This window comes from Lacerta agilis, chromosome 8 (assembly GCF_009819535.1).
Source record: "Lacerta agilis isolate rLacAgi1 chromosome 8, rLacAgi1.pri, whole genome shotgun sequence".
In the NCBI taxonomy this organism is placed as follows: domain Eukaryota; kingdom Metazoa; phylum Chordata; class Lepidosauria; order Squamata; family Lacertidae; genus Lacerta; species Lacerta agilis.
Genome location: NC_046319.1, coordinates 63,933,022 through 63,957,350, shown reverse-complemented (window position 1 = coordinate 63,957,350; position 24,329 = coordinate 63,933,022). Strand labels below are relative to the sequence as shown.

Below are 24,329 nucleotides of genomic sequence, written 5' to 3'. Positions count from 1 at the left end.
TTGATTTAAGCAATGCAAGAAAAATAATTCGGGAAGGATGCCAGAGGTTATACAAAATCAATTAAGTCACTGGCAAACCTAAATTCAGAAAATTATGTTACTTCAACCTTGCACTTTCCACAGTAGTGTGATTTATTTATTTGATTTATCATATTTAGAAGGGGGGGGAGACATGGCAGCATATGTGGCAATTTTCCATGTGCAGGAAGCATTTTGCTCTGAAAGATGAACTGAGCCCTTGTAACCTGGTGTAGGACATATGACTGGCCTAGCTCCTTCTTGAAAGTTAAGGGCTGAAAGAATTCAAGAACATGAGAGTGTTCTGGCTCGCACACTGAACACTTTCTATTATGGCTTCTAGATTGGCCCTCTGTTGTAATCACATATGAGAACTTTCCAGATAGCGTAACAGCCATCCAAGCCACTTATTGATGTAGAAGAGAATTCAGACTGCCCCAAGAAAAGTCTGAATTATTAGGGCTGTATCCAACTAAGTTCTACTCGGAGTAAACTAATTCAAATGACAGTGGTACCTTGGTTTAAGAACAGCTTAGTTTATGATCAACTTGGATTAAGAACGCTGCAAACCCAGAAATAGGTGTTTTGGTTTGTGAACTTTGTCTTGGAATAAAAACATGTTTCGCTTCCTGTAGAGTGTGTTCCATTTGTAAACTGAGTCCCCCGCTGCTATGGGAAAGCACGCCTTGGTTTAAGAACGCTTTGGTTTAAGAATGGACTTCCAGAACAGATTAAGTTCGTAAACCAAGGTACCACTGTAATGGATCCAAGTTAGACTTGGAACAGGAGTGCAGTAAACACTCCCGGGTAGGTATTTTGTGTTGTGTCCTTTAGACTGTATTTTTGCTTTGGGAACTGTTGGGACTCCTCAAGCTCCTCTGATTCAGGAAAAATTAAGACCCCTGAAGTGATCCAACCAGAAGGATGGCTATACCATGTAAAATGGCTCATAAAAATAGTCATATTTCTACTTAATAGCAATATCCATTTAATTCAATTTCTGCCAGTGATCTAGTATCCATATTTAAAGTTCCCAGATTTTTTCAAAGACCTGGAATAGATCAATTGGTAAAGCATGAGACTCTTAATCTCAGGGTCATGGGTTTGAGCCCCATGTTGGGGAAAGATTCCATCATTGCAGGGGAGTTGGACTAGATGACCCTTGTGGTCCCTTCCAACTCTATAAAACTATGATACTATGAATTCTTAAACATAAAATACTGAGAAATTTAATGGACACCAACCAGGGTGGGCCCTTGAACAATCTGGGCCATAATTAGGCTAAACCACTGAGTAAGAAGAAGATGTCAACAATATTCGGGCTGCAATCTTACACATGCTTTCCTGGGAGCAAGTCCCATTGAATACAGCATGACATTTCAGTTAACATAAACAGGGCCTCATCGTTAAGCAGGTTTACCCAATACTAATGGTATCTAACACAGTGATAGTGAATCTGTGACTCTCCAGCTGGATATAACTCCCATCTTCCCAGATCATTGACCAAGCAGGCAACATCTGAAGGGGAACAGATTCCCCATCCCTGCTCTTACAAGTTAATAGCTCCAGTCATAAAGCTGTTTTTTACTCCAGAAATATTATAGGGAGCAGGCCATTTAGTTTGTTGTTTTTGCTGCAAAGGGTAATTGAATTTAATGTATTAAATACTCATCTTTAAACTGTCACAAAACTTGGTTGTTTTTATTCCAAAATATTTTAAATGGCCAGATTTTATATTTTCTGAGGCAGTTTTGTATAATCCAAGATCTACCCCACCCCAAAGCCTATACAATTAATTAGTTAAGTCATGCCCTATGATTTCAATGGTTCTGCTCTGAGAAGGACCATGGTTGCCAGGGCTTCATTGCAAGATCATGCCACCTGAAAGAGCAAAAAGGGAGTTTTTCATTATCAAGTGTGCCACTGCTTCAAAGGGTCATATGGTGATTTAAATCTAAGATAAACTGCACAAATTGAAAACTGGAGAATGGCAGATCATAAGGTGTTTAACTGGGTCTTGTGTGCTTCTTTTAAATGTTGTTGTGATCATCCCTGTGGTCTGATAAGCTAAAACAAACACTCAGCTGCTTCAGTGGATCACTCTTCTTTCCTAAACACAATCAGATGGAACTGAATTTGCTTGTCTGATACACCAAGTCAAAAAGAAAAAAATAACCACAATCAAGGTTATAATTAGAAGGTTTTTTGTTTTTTATTTGATGACCAGTGAACACCTGCAACAAAACAGTTAAGAGTCAGACCAGGCATGTGAAAGGGAGTTGGTAGTAGGCACTGGATCATACACAGCCCTATATGGCTACGGGAAGGTAACAGTACTGGAAAGAGACATGTGCATGAAGTTATAAAACCTCAACTGGAAGGAGGTAATAGATTAAACTATCAGATAAAGGACAGACTAAAAGATCATGGGTGAAATTGCCAGAAGAACTCTTCTTGACTGGATTACAGACCATTTTACTGATGTCCAAAGGTTCTGCACTGTAGCAATCAAACCCAAAAGCTGTAAATCACTAAATTAAACTTCAAAAAGTAGTTAGTGCATTTTAAAAGAAGAGACACTGTTTACGAAACTCCTATTAGCTGCTATTTCTGTACTCGTGGATAAAAACACATAGCACATAAGAATGGAGTCAGTATAAGAAGCCACACATCTCCAAACATCAGTAATATGTGATTGGAATGTTCAACACTTACAAATACAAATGTAATCAGTATTGTGTGTCTGAAGGCAAGGTAGCCATGATCTATATTGTGTAGCCAAAGCAACAGAAAATTTAGTGGTTCTAGAATAACAAGAAATACAAAAAAGTTAAATCAGTTGAAATATAGCAAATGCCTATGCGAGGAAAATAGCCCCACTGCTGTGAGGAAGCAACTGTCTGCACTTTTTAAAACATGCATTCAGAGAAAAAGCTTATGTGATGATATTCTATTCCAGGTTTTAAAATTATTTGCAGAATTAAGACATAAACTACTATAATATCAGTGCTTTTAAATGCTACTGAATGATTTGTTAATTTTGGGGAGATGGGATATATCTCCCAATAATCATATTAGTATTAATTTGGTGGTAGAGTACATGTCTTCAGCAAAAGGTTCCAGGTTCAGTCCCTGTTATCTCCAGATACAGCAGGGAAAAACTTATCTCTGAAACCTAGAGAGGCATTACCCGTTAGCATAAGACAACTAAATAGGTAGACCAATTGGTTTGACATGGTACAAGGTGCTTTCCAATGATCATCCAGCAATTATGCATTCAGAATGCTCCTTAGGGTTGATCTCCTGCCACTGTCACTCTAAGTTTTCAAAGCAAGTACTTTCCTTTGTACATAAAAAAACACGTAAGAGCATGCAAATGCCCCAGCAGAAACTAAAGTACACAGCTAAATGCAGGTACACCTAGCCTCGTGTAGTTCAGTGAACTGAAAAGAATGAAAGTGTGAAGCAGACCTGTTGGTGGATGTGACCATGGTTCCCTTGTAATTCTACTAGATATATTGCAAATCACAAAGATGGCAGAGCTTAGTTTGCTGGGGAAACAGTCCTTGGTACTAAAAAAACATAAATTTCAGGTTGCTTTTGAAGTCAGCTGTCCAGGACAGAAATCCTCAAACTAGAGAAGAGGACCATCTGCAACTTTGGGTGGAGTGGAAGACAAGCATACGCTCAATCACTAGGATTACTACTCAAATTTGCTTCTACTGACAAACCCTATGACTTTCACCTTATGCATGATATGAAAATTAAATATCCATTCTGCTAATACTTTTCTTGTGCTCTTCCTTACAAGGTACCCTGAGTTCCAGTTAGTGCTAGATCCAAATCTGTGTACAGTGGCACCTCGGGTTACAGACGCTTCAGGTTACAGACTCCGCTAACCCAGAAATAGTACCTCATGTTATGAACTTTGCTTCAGGATAAGAGAATCATGCGGTGACAAGCCGGATGGCCCCATTAGCTAAAGTGGTACCTCAGGTTAAGAACAATTTCAGGTTAAGAACGGACCTCAGAACAATTAAGTTCTTAACCTGAGGTACCACTGTAACTGCTTTCAAAAAGAAAAATTGATGGTCTCTTTGGTACAACCTTGGGACCCACTTTTTGCCTCTATGGTCTTCCTAATTTAAGGCTGCAATCCTATAGTTTCTTGAGAGTAAGGCTACTGTACTCAATCAGATTCACACTGTAAATCTAGGTAACACCTCTTCCTACTTACAGAGTGGGCTTTTCCACCAGGAAGATTCCTCCACTACTACCCTTCTTTTATTTTGTTTAGTGCCTAAAGAGTTATGAGGATCTTAAATATTTATCTACTGCTTTATGATGGCTCATTAATCCCAATGAAAATATTACCCTATGGTATTTTCCTATTATGTAGCAGTTCTTCTACTATACACAACAACTGTCCCTCTATACACCAAAGAGGGGGAGTATTGCCCTTCTGATGTTACTGAACCCCAACTCCCATCAACCCAGGCATCGTGGACCAATAGTCAGGGATGATGGGAGTTGTAGTTCCAAACTCTATCTGGTGGGACAAAAGTTAGCTACCCATGGCCAATCATATCTTAAAGGAAAAGGCACTGAAGAAAGATTCGAGGGCACAAATTTAGTGTTCTGTCAGAACCCTATTGATATCTATTCTCAAGTTGGTAATGGGCTTACAGGAAATAGAATGGCATCACAAAATGCAACTCTGAAACTGGCTACTTCCTTGGTTCCTTGTAGCCCTTGACTTTTTGTAGACAAGCCATGTAATCAAGTCGTTGAGCTTATAGAAAACACTCAAGTGAAAAACTATTCAAATCACATATTTTCAGGTAAATTCAACAGAAGAAAAATCTAAACAGGTAGGAAAAATGGCTGTATAGTGTCATGTTTATGCCTGCCAAAAGCCTATTTTCAACGTCTTCATGCAACAGGCATGCAAAACAAAAACAAACAAATGTAGCAGCAGAGGAGGAAAAAAGAGTTCAGCAAAGAATGCATAGGGTCCAGGCAAACGCAACCAAAAGAAGCTTCAAATTCATACAAACCTCCAACATTAAATTGCTATGTCTTTATATAATGTTTTCACCATCTAGTCTCTTTGATCTTTTCTGTGAAAGTGAAAGAAAGGGGGAACAACAAAAAAAAGCACAAAAAAATTAAAAGGTTGTTGTTGCAGGAATTTGCAAATTGGAAACGAAAAAGGTTAAATAATGTTCGGAGAGCTGTGATATGCCAATGGGGCGTAGGGTATGGAGCCACAAGATCATGTGAAGAATCTGAGGGAAATGAAAAGTTTGGCTCGTGATTCATGGGGAAATGTAATGAGTCCCCTTAAAAAAACAGTCCCTAGGGCTTCGCTGGCCTATTTGTGTTGTGAGCATTCTCATCAGTAAAGAAATGATCACGTTACTTTCTGTGGAAGGCAATACATTTTGAGGAATACAGCTTGCCTGGGACATCAGAATGTCCTGCTGGGGTTTAAAATCAGTATTTATTATATTAATAAATGATATACATAAATATATGTATGCAATCTGAAATATTTTAATATTTCTTCTTATATTACTTCTGCAGTCAAGCATTTTTCACTTCCTAAAATGCTGACTTTTCACAGTTCTCATGTATGGATGACTAGATTTTTATAAGGAGCCAAGAATTAAGTTGTTATCTGCAACATATAAAATCTAGTCCAAATCATCTGGACAGAGCAGACTGCCTTATAAATTAAAAACTACTGATTTTTTAAAAGACACATGAAGCAACCAGGACACTGTCTTTTTAAATATGCATGAATGAGATGATAATTTTGCTTTGATGGAAGTGAAGAAATAGCTAACCTTCCTCATTCTTATTGGTTCTTCCTCTTTTCCTGCACGCTGCTGTTTCATGATAGATTATATAAAAAACGGAGGGGGGGAGGAAAAAATTGTTCATTTATTTATTTTGGAACTTTCATCTTTCAGCCTTAAAAATAAAAAATAAAATAAAGAATACAAGCAACCTAACCAGACAAACCTGATTTTGGTCACCATTTGTGGTGGGTACTGACACTTCGATATGCACTTTCCCCACCTACATTAAAAAAAATAAAGTGGCAAAACATTTGTTGCTTTGTTAGTAGGGTGTTGGAAACCGGTTTGTTTCAAAAACAGCTATTCGTTTTTGAAACATTTGTAAGCATGCATAAGTACATGCAGATTTTAAAGAGTTACAGAAATAAATGACACCATACCTTTACAGTGACAATTTGTTAGTTCACCATAACTTACTTTGAATTTAACATTTTATAATGTTTTTATAGATATTTTTCAGAAATAAAATATAGAGAGAGAAATAAAACACAGTAAGAAAACAATTTATGAATAAGTTCTAGATTCAATTTTCCTATCCACTCACTGATCAAAATTAAGGGTTAATACATTTTTAAAATGCTAATAATAATAATAATAATAATAATAATAAATTATTTATCCCCAGCCACTCTGCATGGCTCCCAACAGAATATATGCAAAAGTAACAAAACATCAAACATTAAAAACTTCCCTAAACAGGGCTGCCTTCAGATGTCTTCTAAAAGTCAGATATTTATTTCTTCGACATCTGGTGGGAGGGCGTTCCACGGGTTGGGCGCCACTACCAAGAATCAATACCAAAGATCCCAAAATTTACTTCAAACATGCCTAAATGCTTGCACACATCCACTGTGTTTTTCACTTATTCTCCCTTGAAGACTGGAAAGAATATCACAACATACTGCCTAACTCTCCCCCCACCCTGACATTTCAAGAACAGCTTGCCACATGGCTGGTTCAAGTTCCATGAGCATGTGGAACTACCGGTATTTATTTTATTTGTATGCAGCTTCGTAAGAGCTGCAAATAAATACCACAAAGCAACCAAACTCAAAACGTCATGCACATGATCATATAATAAACATCAATATAATCACAAATAACTAAATAGTTGTCTAGTTCTTTTGATCCCTAGTTTAAGAGTAATATACCCTAAGGCAGTAACTCTTCTCACTTATTAAGGAAACAATCTAACTTAAAAGTTATATACTAATAGTCATTTCGAGGGAGCTTTTGGAGAGGCTCCCATGCAAGCCCCACTGGATATTTTTAGTATTAAAGTTTTTGTGTGCACAATCTGAAAGTGGACTCATGAGCTGCATCATAAACCAACTGTGAAACTCTCCCAAATTTTAAGTCTGGTTTGCAGTGAAGCGTGATATAGGTTACACGGATCTGCTCTTTTGGGTGGAGGAAAAAAGACTAAAACCCTACTATGTGAATTCTAGCTATATGATCCTTTGGGATACAATGATTGAAATAATGTACGCTGTGTGGTGGTGCTAGCAACTCCACTCGTTCCTGTCAACTTAGATTTGACTTATCTGAATTACCCCTTTTTCTGGATATACACACAAATAAAGAACTGTCATGCTATCAGTTCTGGCTCCACCGAAAATGCCTTGTAAGCTGGTATGCAATAGCTGGAAAATGTGTATCAATGGAGATTCTGGTTCTTGTATGACCATCTCCATACAAATCACTTGGAAAGTGCTGTAATGGAGATGAAAATGACCCTGAGAACTGGCTCTCAAATTTCCTGTTGGGTCATAAAAATGCCTTGCTGGAATTGACTCATCGGTGGGAAGCCAAATGATCCACAGAACTCACAAGCAGAGTATGATCAATGGAAAGATCCATTCCCTGATATCATTGTATCTGGTGACAATGAATTATCTGCAAATTATGCAATGCAAATCGTAGGGCGTCCTATTGTAGTGTCCTGAACTTGTTGGCAATCATAATCATTCAATGACCCACAAGTTCCAAAGCTGAGAGAATAATTTCACACCTTTTCCAAAAAACCTCTCTTGCCTGTTCCCCTATCCTGATTATTCATTAAGCTTAAAATACCCAACCTCTTCCAAAAGGCTAAAGAATTAATGCTACAAAGCCCTGCTCATTTCATTTGTCTTTTCCACTTTATCCCAACTATAGGGACACAAGAACTATACCATATGGCCATTAGCTGAAGTCACGCCAACAAACGAAGTGTATGTTCTACTGTACATGACACAAATATATGTAAGAGATGAGCAGAAAAATGCTAAAGTAGTCCTCTCCTAAGAAGCTTCTATCATGTAAAGAATGACAATTGACCTGTGTCTAGCTGTCAGCATAAAATGAACTTGTTAATTCAGGGAAAGCAAATAAACTGACATTCTGTAGGTGCTGAAAGATTTTTTTTAAATGTGTTTTTTATTAAAGATTTTCTTGATTTACAAAAGTATGTGCAATGTCTCTCTCTCTCGTATTTTTTCCATATAACATTTTTACAAATCAGTTTCATTTGTTGAGACATTAGGAAGAAAGGGGGGAAGAGGTGGATGGGGGGGAGATAGGTGGGGTGGGGTTTGGTGGCGATGTTTCTATTTTCCTTAATATATGTAGGGTTTGGTGTCAGCATTGCTTGTGCAGGTTATCTGTTGTTCGCTTGTCTTCCTTTGGTGGTGAGAGGCTGGGGTTGGCCTAGGGTGTGGTTGTTCATTTGTGGTTGGCTGTGGTGGTCTTTGTTTTCATGTGCGAGTGGGTGGGTGGGTGTTTCGGATCAGGTTAGCCATATTGATTTGTATGCTGTTGGTGGGTTCTTGTTATTGTCTTGTTGGGCTGTGTGTGTGATAAATGGGAGTCATACCGGGGTGAAGGTGTCTTCTTCTATTTGTTCCAGTGTCAGTTTCAGCTTGTTGGTTAATTTTTCTAGTAAGGATGTTTCCCATACTATTCGGTACCATTGGTCCATGCTTACTCCTGACAGGTCTCTCCAGTGTCTAGTTATTATGTTTCTGGCTGCTGAAAGTAGGTGGGTTATGAGTTCTTTGTGGTGAACGTGGGCGTTATTGTCTTGGAAGATGTCTAGTAGGGCCAATTCTGGGGTGATTTCTAATACTTGCATGGTTATTTTACATATTTCTCAAATGGTTGTTGTCCAGAATAGTTGGATTTTGGGGAATTCCCACCACATGTGGAGGTACGTGCCTGTGGAGGTGCACTCTCTCCAGCATTTTGGTGAGGTTCCCGGGCATATTAGCACTAATTTTCTTGGCGTTAAGTACCACCTGTGAGTTTCAGAGTGAGTTCTTTTCTTTTCGTTGATATGGATTTAAAGGGGGGTTAAGTCCACTTACTGGTCCATTGAGTGGAGTTAATTTCATAGTCTATATCTTCCTCCCATTGTTTTTTGATTGCATCTAGGGAGTTCATGGGATTTTGGAGTATTTTGTATATTGCGGATACCATCCCTCTGCCGTGTCCCTTTGTTGTTAGGATGAGATTTTCGAAGGTTGTTGGGGCCTAGTTGCTGCTGATTTTACAAATGGATTGTTTAAGAAGGCATGTAGTTGGTGATGTGTTAACCAGGGCATTTGGGCGTCTTCTAGTTTGTCTTGTATTTCTTGTGCTGACAAAAGTTTGTTATTTTTATATAAGTCTGTTAGGCAGTATAAGCCTCTGTTTTGCCAGGTTTTAATCTGGAGGTTTTGTGCTGCGTGGTGGAATAATGGGTGGTACGCCAAGGGGATTAGTGGGGATGGGGTTGGGGATAGTTTGCCTATTAACTGTTTTCCATGCTTTGAGTGTGGTCTGTGTGTACTGTTAAGCGTTTGTGGGAATTTTCCTTAGTTTGTTTGGGAGGAGAGGGTATGCTGTGGTGCAGGTATTTTTTATTGTGTCCCTCTCTAGGTGTGTCCATTGTTTTGTCTCATCTTCTAGTATATATGGGATTATATGGCGTATTTGGTTGGCAATGTAGTATGTTCCTATGTTGGGGATTGTGCTGAAAGATTCCGAGTTCAAACCTCAAAGCAGTAAATGCACAAGCTCAGCTCAAGAATAGGCCTGATCACTGACCAGAATTAGTGGAATTGCAAAGGCAACCAAGCCATGTCATTACAAGTCATATGATCAAGCCATACATTTTGGTTTTGCTTACTAGAAGGGCATAATTTGTGATTGCAAATAAGTCCCTTCTTAAAATTATTTATTTATGCCAAATAATTTGATGAGGTGGAGGCAAGGTTTTATACCACACAGGGCTTTGATGCAGAGACTTCAAACTTTGAAGCTTATTAGCACGTTGTGATAACCAGCAACAAACAATATACTGTATATTCTGGCATATAAGACTACTTTTTAATCCAGGAAAATCTTCTCAAAAGTCGGGGGTCGTTTTATATGCCGGTGGAAAATCTGTGGTTGAGTATATCTCAAACTCTATATTTTAACTGGAAAAGTTGGGGGTCGTCTTATATGCCCAGTCGTCTTATACGCCGGGAAAATACGGTACACTCATATAAAGTGTTGCATATCTTTCCAACAAGAGTGTTCCAATCAGAACTTTTCATGGAGAAAATAGATTGTGGCTCTCATCACAACAGTGTTGTCACCAAGCCCAAAACACCCCTGAGTACAGCCACAATTAATGGGATTTAAGAACAGAATTTTGTCCTTAACTCCTACAGATTTCAATGGGAGTGAAATATGTTTCACTGTTTTCAAATGCAGCACTGAGATCAAAACAAGTATGACAGAACAAGCAACTCACAAAGTTGCTTTGGACACCAATAAAGCCATGTGCAAACTGATTGCAAATGTCACAGTGAATACCAGAGTAGACCCCTCTGGCAGAGAATGGGCATTTTGGAAGGAACCCAAAGACTCTGTGTTCTCAGAAGAGCCAGAGGGTGAGCAACTTTCTCCAGCTGCAGGTATGCAGAGTTGGAAAGTACAGTCATCCCCCTACCTAGGCAGAATAGTCAGGCAGGAAAAGAGAAAGGACTACTGGAAAGTATTGGTTACAAGGTTCATATGGCATATTTAGAATATAAAAGGAAACAAGAGAAATGTCCTGATTAGTCACAGTGGCAATTGTTTGGCCACTGAGGACAACTGTGATGAATGTTCAACTTGAGCTTTCTCCTGTGTCAGGAGGCAGTGACAGGAGGGCTGGGCAAGTAGTGTAATCTGCCATTCCAACTCTAACCTACGTCCAGAATACAGAACAAAGAGGAAATAAGGGCACACTTTCCCTGGTGAGCCAAGGAAACACATTTACTGGCTGCTTTTGGCAACAAGGTGTATTGGGCAGGCCTGGCTGAGATGAAGTCCTATATAAAGGACCCTTAAACTTTATATTTTTCTCTGACACAAGCAAACAATATATAATTTAACAGTGGTAGTCTAACATACCTGGGATCCTTCAGCAGGCTCTGTTTTGGTTTTCTCTGGCAGAGTTTTTTCGTGTTGTACCTCTTTTCTCTCCTTCTCAGCTTTAGTAACCACTGGCTCCTTGCTTTCAGATACAACTGGAGGAGTTGGTTCGGTTACATGGCTCTGAGCAATAGCTGGCGCAGATGTAGGCCGTGGGCTTCTGTCTGGTGTAACCACTGCTACTGCTGAGTAGAAATATATTTTGTTTTAGTGAGAGTGAGTGAGAGTGAGGAAAACCCCCAAAATCCTACCCCAAAGAATGAAAAAACCAGGAGGAAAGGAGTCACAGCAATGCAAAAGAAAGAAGTGCAAAGCAGCTGGCACTGGTTTAATGTGGAAGGCTAAGTTTGTTTTTAGCATGTGTTGAATAAAAGTTAAGAAACCAAAATTAGATATCACTCAGGAGCGAGCCACACAATTAAAATGCTAGTCAAATCCACACTGTAAAAGCACTTGGACATTTCAAATGTCGTTTTTATAAAAACAGCTAATTGTGGTGTGAATAATCACCAATATTACAACAAAAGCCAGATTACTGTTGTTTACCTAATACCAATACACTCAAAACACAAGACCCAAGAAAATATGAACTTGTTGACTATAAACATGTTTGTTTAAAATGGTGGATTAATGGCCCTTGTGATGTAAGGCCTCAACACTAATGGCCCTTGTGATGTAACTTGCAATACTGCAGTTCTTTCCTGTGCTGTGAGGATAGCGTCAAAAGCCTTAGGTTGTATGGGAGAATCTACACCACCTTTCTGCAAAACCTTTACATCTCTTGGAAACTGGGTCAATGCTTGCATCAGGAGGTGACACAATGTGGACTCTTCCTGCATGATATTGGGCTGCTGACATGTTTGCAGCGCAGATGGGGACCACACAATAACAATGTCAGAGAGCGCTAAGAAAAACCTCTAAGGAAGCAAGAGAATGTGCAAGTACAGCACCACCTCCTGCCCCCAACACAAAACACATAAAATGTAATAGTATTAATTAATAGCACCGAGAAATTCTTATTAGCCCACAATTGTATCTGTCCCCCCAGAAGAGCCATTGCCTTCACAAAAGACATTTTCTAAGGTTAAATTCAAATATCAAGTACATGTTTAATCAATTAAATATACTTAATAATAAAAAACTAAGAAGTTAAAGTATGATCTTGGACACCAATCTATGTCTTGCACTCTTTAGCATTAACTAGAAGCACTTTAAGTATGGTTTAAGAAATTGTGAGCAGGCTGTAGGATCATGCACTTCCTCCTTTGCCTGTTAAGTTCGTTACGGACCCCAAAAGGCAGGAACCTTTTGTGTTTTCCCTCTGCACCGTGGGCCTACTCTGCTACTACTGGAAGTTCATGCTTACCTACACTGATCATGCAATTTCTCTAGAGTACATAAAGCCAAGGGCCCCCGCAAAACACAAGCACCCAGAGCATGCATTCTGCAAAGGTTAGAATGGCATTCAATCTACATAACAGCCCTTTTCAAAACTGCTATCTATGGACGTGCCTAAAGAATGATGGTAATTTAAATTCTTCCTTAACAGTTCTCAACAGCGCTGTTGCTTCTTTGAAATCTCATACCATTCTGTGAGAGTGCCATGCCACTAGTGTTTGTCACTGCAGTGAGCACTAGTGAATTCTTAGGTGGTAGAAGCAAGAGAGAGTGTATTAACTACAAAGGAGAAAGTATTAGTCACACAAGTGTGAAAAGCTATCACTGCTATACCTGACTCCTCCTGAACTGTTTCAAGTAATAGCGGTTTTTGTTCTAGATTCTGCACCACAACTGCTTTTTCTTCCTTCTCCTCTTCTTTTATTGGGCTTATGTCAAACTTTTCAAGAACATGTATGGCTAAAAAAAGTTATGCATTCATTTTAAAACTGTTAAGAATAAAAGGGAAAGACTACTAGGACTTCATTTGCTGGCAAATCTTGCCTTGCCTGAATGCTAACCTTACAGAGTATTTATTATTCCTTATCTTAAGCTTTTAAAAATAAGATTCCAGTAATATGTTTCAATAAATCATGCACTACACAAATACAGATACAACATAAAATTGCTATTGATTTATTTAGAAGGGTTGCATACTTTTGTGTATGGTATGGTTAGTTCAGCGACTATCATGTGGGGGCTTATATTATTGATATTGGCCTTTAGGATCTTAATATTCTCAACAGGGGAGAAAGCAGAAAGGAATGTTAAACCACACTCATATGAGAAGCTGTCACACTTGTACCTGACTGTTTTTCTAATGATTCCACTAATTTTGTTTCTGGAACAGGAACTTTAAATACTTCAAACTTCAGCTCTTCCTCAGTCACTATTTTTTCAAAATTCTCAAGCGTACCTTTCGCTAGAAGAATTGCACAGTTAATAAACCGCCAGTAAAATCTCAATTTTTAAACCCTCTAGGTGGAATCAAAGTTTTACTCAAAGCAGACCCATTAAATTAAAGGACCTACATAAGTTGTTGTCGTCATCAGTGTGTTACTGTTCATTGGATTTCTTATGTGCCCTTCACCCTAAGGTTCCAGGAAATGTTACAATAATATAAAAATACATTATTAAAACACAGTTTTAAAAATTAATTTCAGACTAACAGGGTGGGTCCTAAAATCTCTCTCTCTCAGGTGTCAAAGGCCAGGGTAAAGAGATGGAGCTTTAACATATGACAAAAGCTATACTGTGAAAGTGCCAGGTGCACCTCTGTATGGAGAGAATTCCATAGCCTAGAGGCTGCCACAGAAAATGTCCTCACCTGGATCACCAACCTTCAAACCTCTGAGGGTGACAGAACTACCAAGGCTGCTGTCTTTTGACAATCCTAACACTTGATATATTAGTCATGTCCATTAATTTCAATGGGTTTACTCTGAGTATGACTAACACTGGATACAACCCTCCCTCTAAAATGAGCAAGTCCAATAGTCAGCCAACAGGCAGAGGTTTTTTTTTTTTAAGTTTTACCTATATAAAGAATTTAGTGTATTAGTGGTACAATCATTTTGGCTATATTGTTCTTATCTACAACAGAGGCACACATCTGAAGAGAATACAGTTTGTTTAAAGTCACTTAAGAAGTTAGATCCCCATCAAAACTTCACCACCTGCACACTAAAATAAGTACAAAGAGCATGCTTTTGTATGAGCTAAGATGTTGTTCTGTAGGCCACATCTCTCAAGTACTTTTGTTCAGCCTTATAGTATGCAATATTAATACTGTGCACAAGAAATGATTCTCCAGTGCTCAAATAATAAAAAGCCCACTAGAAATTTAAAATGAATTCATGCAGAAAGAAATGTACAGAGATAAACCCTACTTCATTTGTATAAAGCTAAAGAGGAGCTCCTAATACCAGTAAGCAGAATGCTCTGACTAGATCCTGTTGATAAGAATATAACAGAATAACATGAAAGGTTAGCATGAAGAAGCCAAACTGAAAGCTAGTTCAAGGACCAATTGTAAGAGTCCTTTCATTATGACAAAAATGTGCTCAGCTAATATAGCAATGCAAATGTTTATTAGATGAGAAGCTATGCAGTTTCTAAGTATCAGTTTTTGGGAAAAGAAGTATTATGAAAAATTATGTATCTTTAGAGACACACCTAAGTTTTGGTAAGAAACTTAAGGCCTCATTAACATTAATACTGAAACAACCAAAAGAAGCAAGTGTGTCCATACACCTGGGAGAGTTTGAATACAATTTTAGGGGTTGCAAATCTATTATTTTACAGCACAGCAATTACAAAGCTCTCAATCTGAGAATTCAGATGTGGGGTGGTGAGAGGCAGGAGTGGGGGGAGATAGCTCCATCTCAAGTTCTTTTCTTTCCATTCCATTATGTTGCAATTTGATACAGCATGAGCAAATATTTGTATTTCAGTCACCTGACAATTAATTCAAAGTGCAAAGCATTTTTGCCAGTCCTCTGAAATCTATGCTACTGCTGATACAACGGCTTTTACGGAGTGAAGTACAGAAGTGGCTAACTGTGTTCTGACCAATTAAGACATTGCTTTATTTCTTTGAAGGGGAAAAAACGGGTGCCAGAACATACGAAGCATTTCAGATTCAGATAAGATGTCTCAGCTCATGAAAGGATAGAAAAGGCACCGCAGAGGCAAGGAGAGAGAGAGAATCAGAGCTACCCACAGCGATACCTGGCTTCTCTCGAATTTGTTCCACAGGTTCTGATTCCGGAACCCCAACAAACACCACATCCTCCTGCTTCTCCTCCTCTACGGGTCTGAACTCTATTTTTTGAGAGCCACGTTTAGCTGAAGAAATTGTGTACATGTTACAGAATATTCAGAATATAGTATATATAAAGAGAACGTTGTAGATTTTAGTCTGGATATAATTATTGTTTGCGCTTATTCTTTGTTGTTGGTTCTTCAATTTGAGTTTCAGCAGGGCAATGATGGAAAGTGGAATTTTGCCTCATTTCCAAAACAATTTACACTTTTATCTCAAATTGTACAGTTGTTGGTTATAATTAACAGGATGCATTCAAGGGCACACCATTTAATTTTGGGCGGATAATATAAAAACTACCTTTATGAACATTCAGAATTTTAGAGTCCAGTTCTTACATTATCTCATCAGCTTGGGATTCATTACAAAGCAAGTCCTTCTCATGCCTTGTCCCATGTAACCTTGGAGCAAATGTGAAGAGCCTATGTTGTGACTTCTCCTCACACCAGCATCAATGCTCTTAGAAACTGGCTCCTCACATTTCCCAACAGAGAAGGAATGGAGTTGCAGTGGCACCCATGTGTTCAGGATGTGGTAAGAATTGTGTATAAGTTACTGAGTTCTACATTCTTTCTTCCCCTACGGCATATGCCATGAACAACCTTGTAAAACAAATTAATTTAATAATTTAAAAAAGAAAACACCACTTGATAAAGAAAAAACCTTTAAACAAATATAAGCATCTGAAAACCAAATTAAACTGAAACTCTGAGCAGAATCTATAAACAAAAAATCTACAGATTAAGGGGGTTCCTATAACAAAGCAGGGAAGTTTAGATACTCACCGCCATCAAGACTTCTAGAGGCCCGTTTACTTGCTGTCCGTTCAAACTGTGGTGCAGGTCTATCAATCAGGGCACTAGCTTGTCTTGTCTGTGCCTGTGTCCTACCACTGTATCGGAATTTAGAGCCCAGTACCAGGAACCTGCTCTTGGGAATTGCTTCAGTGGATGTTAACCTAAAATGCATGTGAATATTTCCACATTACTCATCTCCAACCAATAATGACAAGTCAAATAAGATCCAGCGTTCTCCTGTGGTGGCAATTATTTGCATAACACAAACCCATAGGAACTTATGCGGTAGAGCAGATGTTTTGCATGCAGAAGGGCTGGGAGGAACTGCTACCTGAAACACAGGGGAACCACTTCCAGTCCATGTCAACAATACTGAGGGAGGTAAATCAATAGCCTGCTTCAGTATAACGAAGCTTCCTATAGTCTTAGCATTACATTGAATGAAGACAATGACTCATCCAAGATGGTTCTGAGAAAGCCATGTGGAGATCTGAACCCAGGTCCCCCTGGTTCATCCACCCTACTGTACCATACTGGTCCTCAGTTAATGAAATCCCTTTATGAGCATTCATTCCTATTACCACATTCTCATTTCTTCATTCTTCTTATGGTAAAAGTTGACTGTCTACATTTTATTATGCATTTGCAGATTAACGGCCTTAACTCAGTGGCAGAACATCGCTTTGCGTACAGAAGGTCCCCAACATGTCCAGGTAGGGCTGAGAAAGTCTCTTGCCAGGAACCCTGGAAAGCTGCTGCCAGTCAGTGTAGACAATACTGAGCTAGATGGACCAAGGGTTTGACTAGGTGTAAGGCAGCTTCCTATGTTCCTGTTTTCCTGTCTGAACAATTATGTGCAAATTAGAGGCTTCCTTCCCAACTCCTGGCAATGTATACCAACAACTGGAATAAAAACTTAACACGGCTTACACACACACACACACACACACACACACACACACAAATACCATTTGTCATATTGGATGGGGGAAAGAAACATACCTGAAAAATGTATGATGTTCAACACAAACTTTCCACAGTTTCTTAGCTGCCCGATAACTAGGAAGCTTAAATCCAATTGTACTTTCATATTGTTCATGCTGCAGAGAGCAACAGTACAGAATAAGTTTCAAACTATGTTCAAGGACAGCCTCACATAAAGTGCATTGTAAGAATCAAGCAGAAAATTATCACGTTAGACTTCTGTCCACTGCAATACAATTTGGACAATCTGCAGAACAGTTCATCTGCTCTGTCAATATTTTTCTTAGACAGAAGTCAGATTTTTTTAAAAGGAATGAAAATAGTATATGACTCCATAGCCTACCTCACCAGGTCGGATTTTGATAAAAAAGCTGCTGCGCTTGTAGGAAATCTTCAACACTTTGGGCCAAGGGAAACGGTTGATTCTCAATTTATCTTTGTAGACAAGAAGGCCACTGGAGCAGACCCCCAAAGTAATATCCACACCTTCCAAGTCCTACAAAAGCAGAGTTTGGAACACACTTCACACGTGTTGGCAAATCCACATTTCAGAATGCAAAGCACTCGCCCTCTATGCCCCAAACTCATTTCTTGGGTCCCAGAATTCAGGGGGACCTCTGTAGGTCCTGTCACTGAGAATCACTGTCCCAGACAGAAGAACAATGACAAAAAGGCAATGAGCAAGTTTATTTATAAGTCCTAGGGTAGAAAGAAAACTGTACTTAGGCTATATTCACATTACCAGGAACTAACTTTTCTACACACAAAAATAGAAAAATTCAAGTGGAAATAGAATAGATGAGTGAAAAACTTCTACCCCCTGGACAAGCTATTTTTTAGAAGAAACTAGGATACTAGGACACCCAGTAGTCACAGTTGTGCTCTGATTATTTAATGATTGGATCAGTACAAAAGCATCAATACTAAAAATCTTTCCAGTGGAGTTTTTATTGACCATCTCATTAAGATTATTTTGTCACACAGTGACTTGGAAACAACATATGTCTCTGGCTTCCTGAACCTGGACCTAGTCTCCTCTGCCTGCTGTGTTGTATCCTTGCCTGGATTTGACCTGGGACTGTTACCTGCCTTTGTCTATGGATTACAGTATGGTCCTGTGCATGACCTTTGCTTGTTTTGGACACTGCTGGGAGAAGACTTATACTTCTCTGGATGGGATCCTAGACCCTGAGGGCACCTACTGGAGCACGACAAAAAAAAAAAAAAACCAAGAACCCTCCCTACTCACAATATCGTGTAGGAGGGAGAAGATGAAAACCAAGGGCTTTGCACATTAACAGTAAAAATATTATGATATGAAACAAGGATTTTCTTCTACCTTGGCGTGATGAAGATCAACTCCATACATAGACAGCTTTTTGGCATTCTCAAGAAATTCCAGATCAGCTTGAGCAGGAGTCATACATCTACAGAAATACAATGGAAAATGATACAGCAAGCCCACTATTTGCTTACTTCGCAGGGTGGTTTTTTTTAAAAAAAAATTAATCATTTGCAGATACTAAAGTACATGCATTTATCAAAAGAAATAAAAAATGGATCCTGCAAACCTATTGTTTTTTACCCCTTCAGTGAGTTCTTTAGCACTAGAATGGTAATTTTCCAAAAATTATTGTTGTTGTTGTTGTTATACCACATCCTAGGAATTATCTATTTGCTACAGATTCTCCAAAAGAGGTTAGCTTGCAAGAATGTGATTAACAAACTAAACTAGACAAACTAAAGAAGACAGAAACATATGGCCAAAAGGTATCAGAAAAATGTATCTCAGGTATGTGTACAAGAAAAACATTGGAACAGTTGGGGAGTAAAAAAGAAAAAGTAATAAATCAACAAATCAATAATTCAGTTAAGGTTACAAACTTATGCATGTCTTCCTGGGAGTGAACTTCACTTAACACAGTGCCAGTTTCTTGAGTAAGCATGCTTAGAACTAAGCTGCATCTCTTGAAAATTAAAAAGCAAGGGCATATGAAATCACTTAAGGGAAAAGACATTCTAGGGGCAAGTTAAGTAAATATGGAGTTATGTGAACTTATGCTCAATAAGAGACTGTTTTCTGTCTTGAACTTTACTAACAAACTTCATCTCAGTGGTACAGCAAGACAGTGCTTCACAGATGCTTTGTTTAAATGTTTAAACCTCCCACCTCCTTTCTAGTCTTGCTGTGTATTCATGGAACAGAAGGACTGGTGTATTTATAGCAATTATTCCTAACAGTATGAGACGTCTCTTCCAGCCATATGGTGCATTCTGAATTGAGCCACAATCTATTACTGAAAAGAGTTTCAAAATACACTTCAGGGCAATTGTAACAAGTATTGTTATAACATATTTTTTATCAAGCTCAAGCATCAAAGATGCTTAGAAGTGAGTCTTAAATCACACCCAGTGCGAAGTTCCACATCATTTTTTTTTATGTTAATTAAACATAAGTCCAACTGAAGATCCATACACAGGGGCTTGAATAATGCACAACAGTAAACTCTTAGCATAATTAAGGGATGCTTCACACATGAAATATTTTGGACAAAAGATAATCTCCAACTGGGGGGGAACCGTGTTTGAAGGCCTTGAAAGTATTTTGCAAATGTCTGGAAGCTACTTCCCAGAACAGGTTTCAAATACTTGTCTTCACACTTGCACGTTTTTCAAACTTTATCTTATTTTTATTTTATTTTTTGGTGCATGCAACTTAGAATGGGAGTAGCCAATATGGTCCCCTCCAGATGTTGCTGCCAGCATGGCCAATGGTCAGGAATGGTGGGAGTTGCTGTCCAACAATATCTGGAGGTCACTATACTGACGATCCCTGACTTACAAGAAACAAATTAAGAAAAATCTGCTTCCTGACCCCTGTAGCAGTCTCAATGCTAGCTAGTCATCAGGCTCAGTTTCTGGGGAACCAATTGTTCCTGGGCACCTGGATTTTTGCACCCCTATTCAGAGTTTTCTTTTGCATAGCTCCTATTTCCCTTTCCTTTAAGGTTATATGAAATTTCTTTTTAGCATATTGATTTTATTATTTCTATTCGGCCCCTCATTGGTCCAAAATCCCAGGGAGGTTTACAATATGTATCATAAGCATCAATAAAATGAAGCCAATAACAATGCAAATATTAAAAAGTCATATTAAAATGCTAAAAATAAAAGTACCTATAGGTCTTATGTAGTTCCATGACCTTGTCTTCCAGTTCCTTTGTCTGATTTGGGGCCAGCTTGAATTCACTGACATAATCTGGGCTATGAAGATCTGGGTCAAAGTCTCCCAGTTCTGACTGGATTGTGTAAGAGCCCAGCAAAGCTAATGTAGCAAAGGAGCAAGGAAGCCGTCCAGTGAGAATGTCTTTTCTTAGCTGGAGACACAAATAGTACCTACAAAGGAGGAACAGAAAGCCTCAGAATGGGGAATTCAAATTACAGCTGACTGATAGCAGAAAAATAAGTTTCTCGACAAGAAAATAACACTGGACTTGTATCATGAGCAAGATCCTATATCCAATAAAATGGAAGGGGGGATACAGAAGCCTCTGGGTGTACAAATGGAGCAGACACTAGGTGTGCAGGGCAGCCAGCACCATATTCTTTTCCTGACTGTTGCTCTGCAATTGTGCCTCCTAGCAATGAAGCTAGGCTCTTGGGTATGGAATCATGGTTACATCTGAATCATGGTTACATCTGGTAGAGGAGATCACACCTGGAGAGGGAACCCTCTTGAGTTCTGCAGCCAAGCAACCAATCTACTCAGCCTCCTCCTCCTACCTTTTAGCCACCACGCCATCGCCCGGAAAGTGCAAGATCCTGGAATATTTTCCCTAGCATGGGACATGCACCTGCAGATCCAACAGTGCAGTCAGAGGTATGCCACTGAGCACCTGTTCTTTCCAGCACTAGTGTGAAAGATTGGATACTATCCATTGTTCATGGCATGTTTAGAGCTTAAAGAGGTTTACAGTCTTAAATTTCTCATGCTCACAACTTCCTTTTTCCCCAACAGGCCAGTTTCCCTAAATTTTGAAAGTTGCAAGTATGAATGGGTTTGTAAGCTAGTATAAAGAACTAACTGAGTTTGTTTTTTAAAGAAGGAATTACTTTTGCAGGGACACAATCTATTTCCAAGTTCTCTAAAATGCTCCACTGAGTTCCCTTATTACTAGACATTAAGTCTGTCATGTTACTAAGTTAACAAGCATTGTAATAACTGTTTGAATTTAGGATTCCCTATCGTTATTCTACATACATATACGCAGGGTTGTAATTTTTTACTGTTTTTACTGTTTTCTTTTTCATAAGCAATTTTGAGGGGGTTTTTTACAATCAAGTAGTGTATAAATTTTATGAACTAAATAAATAATAAATATTCAAAAACATTGTATCACAAACAGCTTTTCAAACACCTCTCTTTTCCAAAGCTGTTTGTCATGCGTCATAAGGTAGCTTGTCAAACAGAAATGAAAGTTTAAGAGTCCTTAGGCTTGTAGAACTAAGCACACAGTTCTTTGAATCCTGATGAGTACAGTCGTACCTCCGTAAACTTCGGGATGCGCGCATGGAAAACCCTGAAGTATTTTATCAGGTTTCGCCATGCACTGATGTGCAGAAGCAGTCCTCAGGTTGTGGAAACCTCGGGATACGACCGGACCTCTGGAACGGATCCCATCCGCAACCGGAGGTACCACTGTATTTTTCAATTGTTTTTTATCTTATAATTTCATTCATTATTTGTCACAATTATATCCTGCCTCCCATTACTCTTTCTTAAATTACAATACTACTTGATTGTTAGCTTTCCTAAGAGCACTACAGACCTTGTTATGTCCTCTGTCAGCTGTGCTGGATCTGGAGGATAAAACTTGACATTGAAAGTGAAATTCCACGGGCCTCCTGCAATTAAAACCAGATTGGTTGTGAGTTTTCCTTTATAATATTTCTTTCAAGTAATATTAAATATTGCAATATAGATATCATGAGATAAAAATAAACACAATGAATATGACATTGTCCCACTGGTATGTCTCACCTTCAACAAAGCAGTGGTTATCTGACATCCTTGGGATCTCCAGGTAGGACTGGGAAAGACTCCTGTCTGAAAACTTGATGAGCCACTGCCAGTTGGCATAGACAAAAGCTACATGAGCTAGATGGACTAATGGTCTGACTCTGTGTAAGACCGCTATATATGTGTTCCTCTAGTGCAGGGGTCACCAACATGGTACCTACAGACACACCTGCAGAACTCCCTTGGCACCCATAGGTTTTCCTCCCCCTGCTGAAATAAGGCTTGAAAGAAACATTCTATTGTAGCCAATAGAATAGTTGCTTAGTCGCAGTGTGTATGTGTGTGTGTTGCTCATAACAGTTTCTTCAGTTTGCAAATGTACACATGGACCCAAAGAGGTTGATAACCCCTGCTCTAGTAGATCCTGGCCCATAACCATGAGGGCTTTTCAGTAGTGGCTCCTCCACATAAATGGAACTCGCTCAACACTGACGCAAGTAAATATGAATCTCTTCTGTGAAATTTTTAACAGTGGTTTAGATTAATTTGACGAATTTTCCCCTGATGTACTACATTATGATTTTTTTATGTTCCAGCTTTAATTTGGTATAGTTTTTATTAAATTTGTATTTGCTTCATTTCTGTACACTACCCTATGATTGTAAACAAAAACAAACACAGCAAGTTTATCCTCCCAAAATAAAGAAAAGTTAAATCAGTGGTAGGGAACATCCAGCCTACAGATCTAATCAGGCCTACCAAACCTCTCAGTTTAGCCCATCAGGCCATATTGGGTGGACCACACCCAGCTGTCACTCATCAGACATCAAATGTAGGGAGTGCACATCTGATTTTTCCTTTGCAGCAGTGGCTTTCATTTGGCACTGTTTAAATTTGGTGCTGGATACAAGCTGTGTTGACAATGGGTGTTTCAACCAGAAGTGACTTGCAAGTCCACCCTTAATTTACAATGATGCTGCTATATTCTAAATTTAAACAATTCCTACTTTACAAAACATAACCTATACAAACTGTCCTCCTGTAGAAAAGCAACAGTTTTATTAAAAGAAAAACTACATAATATGGAAAACAGAGGACTTGCAGTCTGTTTAAATTTGTCCTGATCCATTCTATCACCCTTACATGAACTCCAGCAATGCTGAGTGCTTCTTTTGATTGCATGCCAAGGCTATAAATATCTACCATTTCTTTTATAAAAAACGGACTTGAGCCACTTACCATGAACTTGTTTTTTTATCTCTTTGGCAGCATCCAACCATGTCTGCAAGAAAACAGTAGCAATTAGTCATATAGAGTCTGACAACGGTTGCAAAGAATATGGCCTGAAAATGTACTGTCACTGAGTTAAGTAGCAACCATCACTGGATGCCAATTGGGTTTTCTTAGATTGCAAAAACACTGCATATAGGATTAATTAAAATTTGATCTTTGGGGGCACTGACATAATCAATAGATTAGGCATTTAACTATGGACAAGCAGCCATGGTTTTACTTAGGCACAGTTAAATTTTCTCTGACAGCCAGACTACAACAAACATTAAATGTGGGTTTGCAATTAACATGCATGGTTTTTTAAAATGGTTCTTCGAAGCCACTTGGGGACTGATGATTATTGGGATTGTAGCAGGTGGGGAGGATAATATAATCCTTTCCTCCCATGCTGTTAGCCATGAACAAAAAACAAAACAAAAAACCCCACTCCTCTGAAGTTGCTGTGTGCATTGGGAGGAAATCTCTCATTGTCACCAAAGGAAAAATTCCTCCAGATGCAAATACAAGATCAGAGGAGTGGTTCTATCAGGAACACAAGCAGGAGAAGAAAGGGTTAAACTCCCCAACCACCACCATCTGTAACAATCCGGACCATTACCAGTGAAATGGATGGTGCCATTTTTGCTTCACATTGGGTTATTATTTAGTATTTGAAAAACTCATTACAT

At 38.8% G+C, this 24,329-nt stretch overlaps 1 protein-coding gene across 26 annotated transcripts in view; it reads right to left on the bottom strand.

Moving 5' to 3' along the window:
* Nucleotides 1–24,329, bottom strand: part of EPB41 (erythrocyte membrane protein band 4.1) — an 86,553-nt gene that overhangs the window by 31,737 nt on the left and 30,487 nt on the right. For 8 of the 26 annotated variants that reach the window (XM_033157957.1, XM_033157942.1, XM_033157947.1 and 5 more), the window contains exons 5-17: nt 23,608–23,650; nt 22,178–22,253; nt 20,526–20,744; nt 18,688–18,775; nt 17,692–17,844; nt 17,367–17,464; nt 16,353–16,525; nt 15,474–15,590; nt 13,549–13,665; nt 13,038–13,163; nt 11,286–11,491; nt 6,046–6,102; nt 5,868–5,909 (exon numbers count right to left, since the gene is read on the bottom strand). In XM_033157957.1, the coding sequence (XP_033013848.1) occupies nt 5,868–5,909; nt 6,046–6,102; nt 11,286–11,491; nt 13,038–13,163; nt 13,549–13,665; nt 15,474–15,590; nt 16,353–16,525; nt 17,367–17,464; nt 17,692–17,844; nt 18,688–18,775; nt 20,526–20,744; nt 22,178–22,253; nt 23,608–23,650 (1,515 nt within the window). Of the gene's footprint in view, nt 1–5,075; nt 5,139–5,867; nt 5,910–6,045; nt 6,103–11,285; nt 11,492–13,037; nt 13,164–13,548; nt 13,666–15,473; nt 15,591–16,352; nt 16,526–17,366; nt 17,465–17,691; nt 17,845–18,687; nt 18,776–20,525; nt 20,745–22,177; nt 22,254–23,607; nt 23,651–24,329 lie in introns of all 26 variants that reach the window. The other 18 variants (XM_033157958.1, XM_033157968.1, XM_033157963.1 and 15 more) reach the window with 15 other exon arrangements.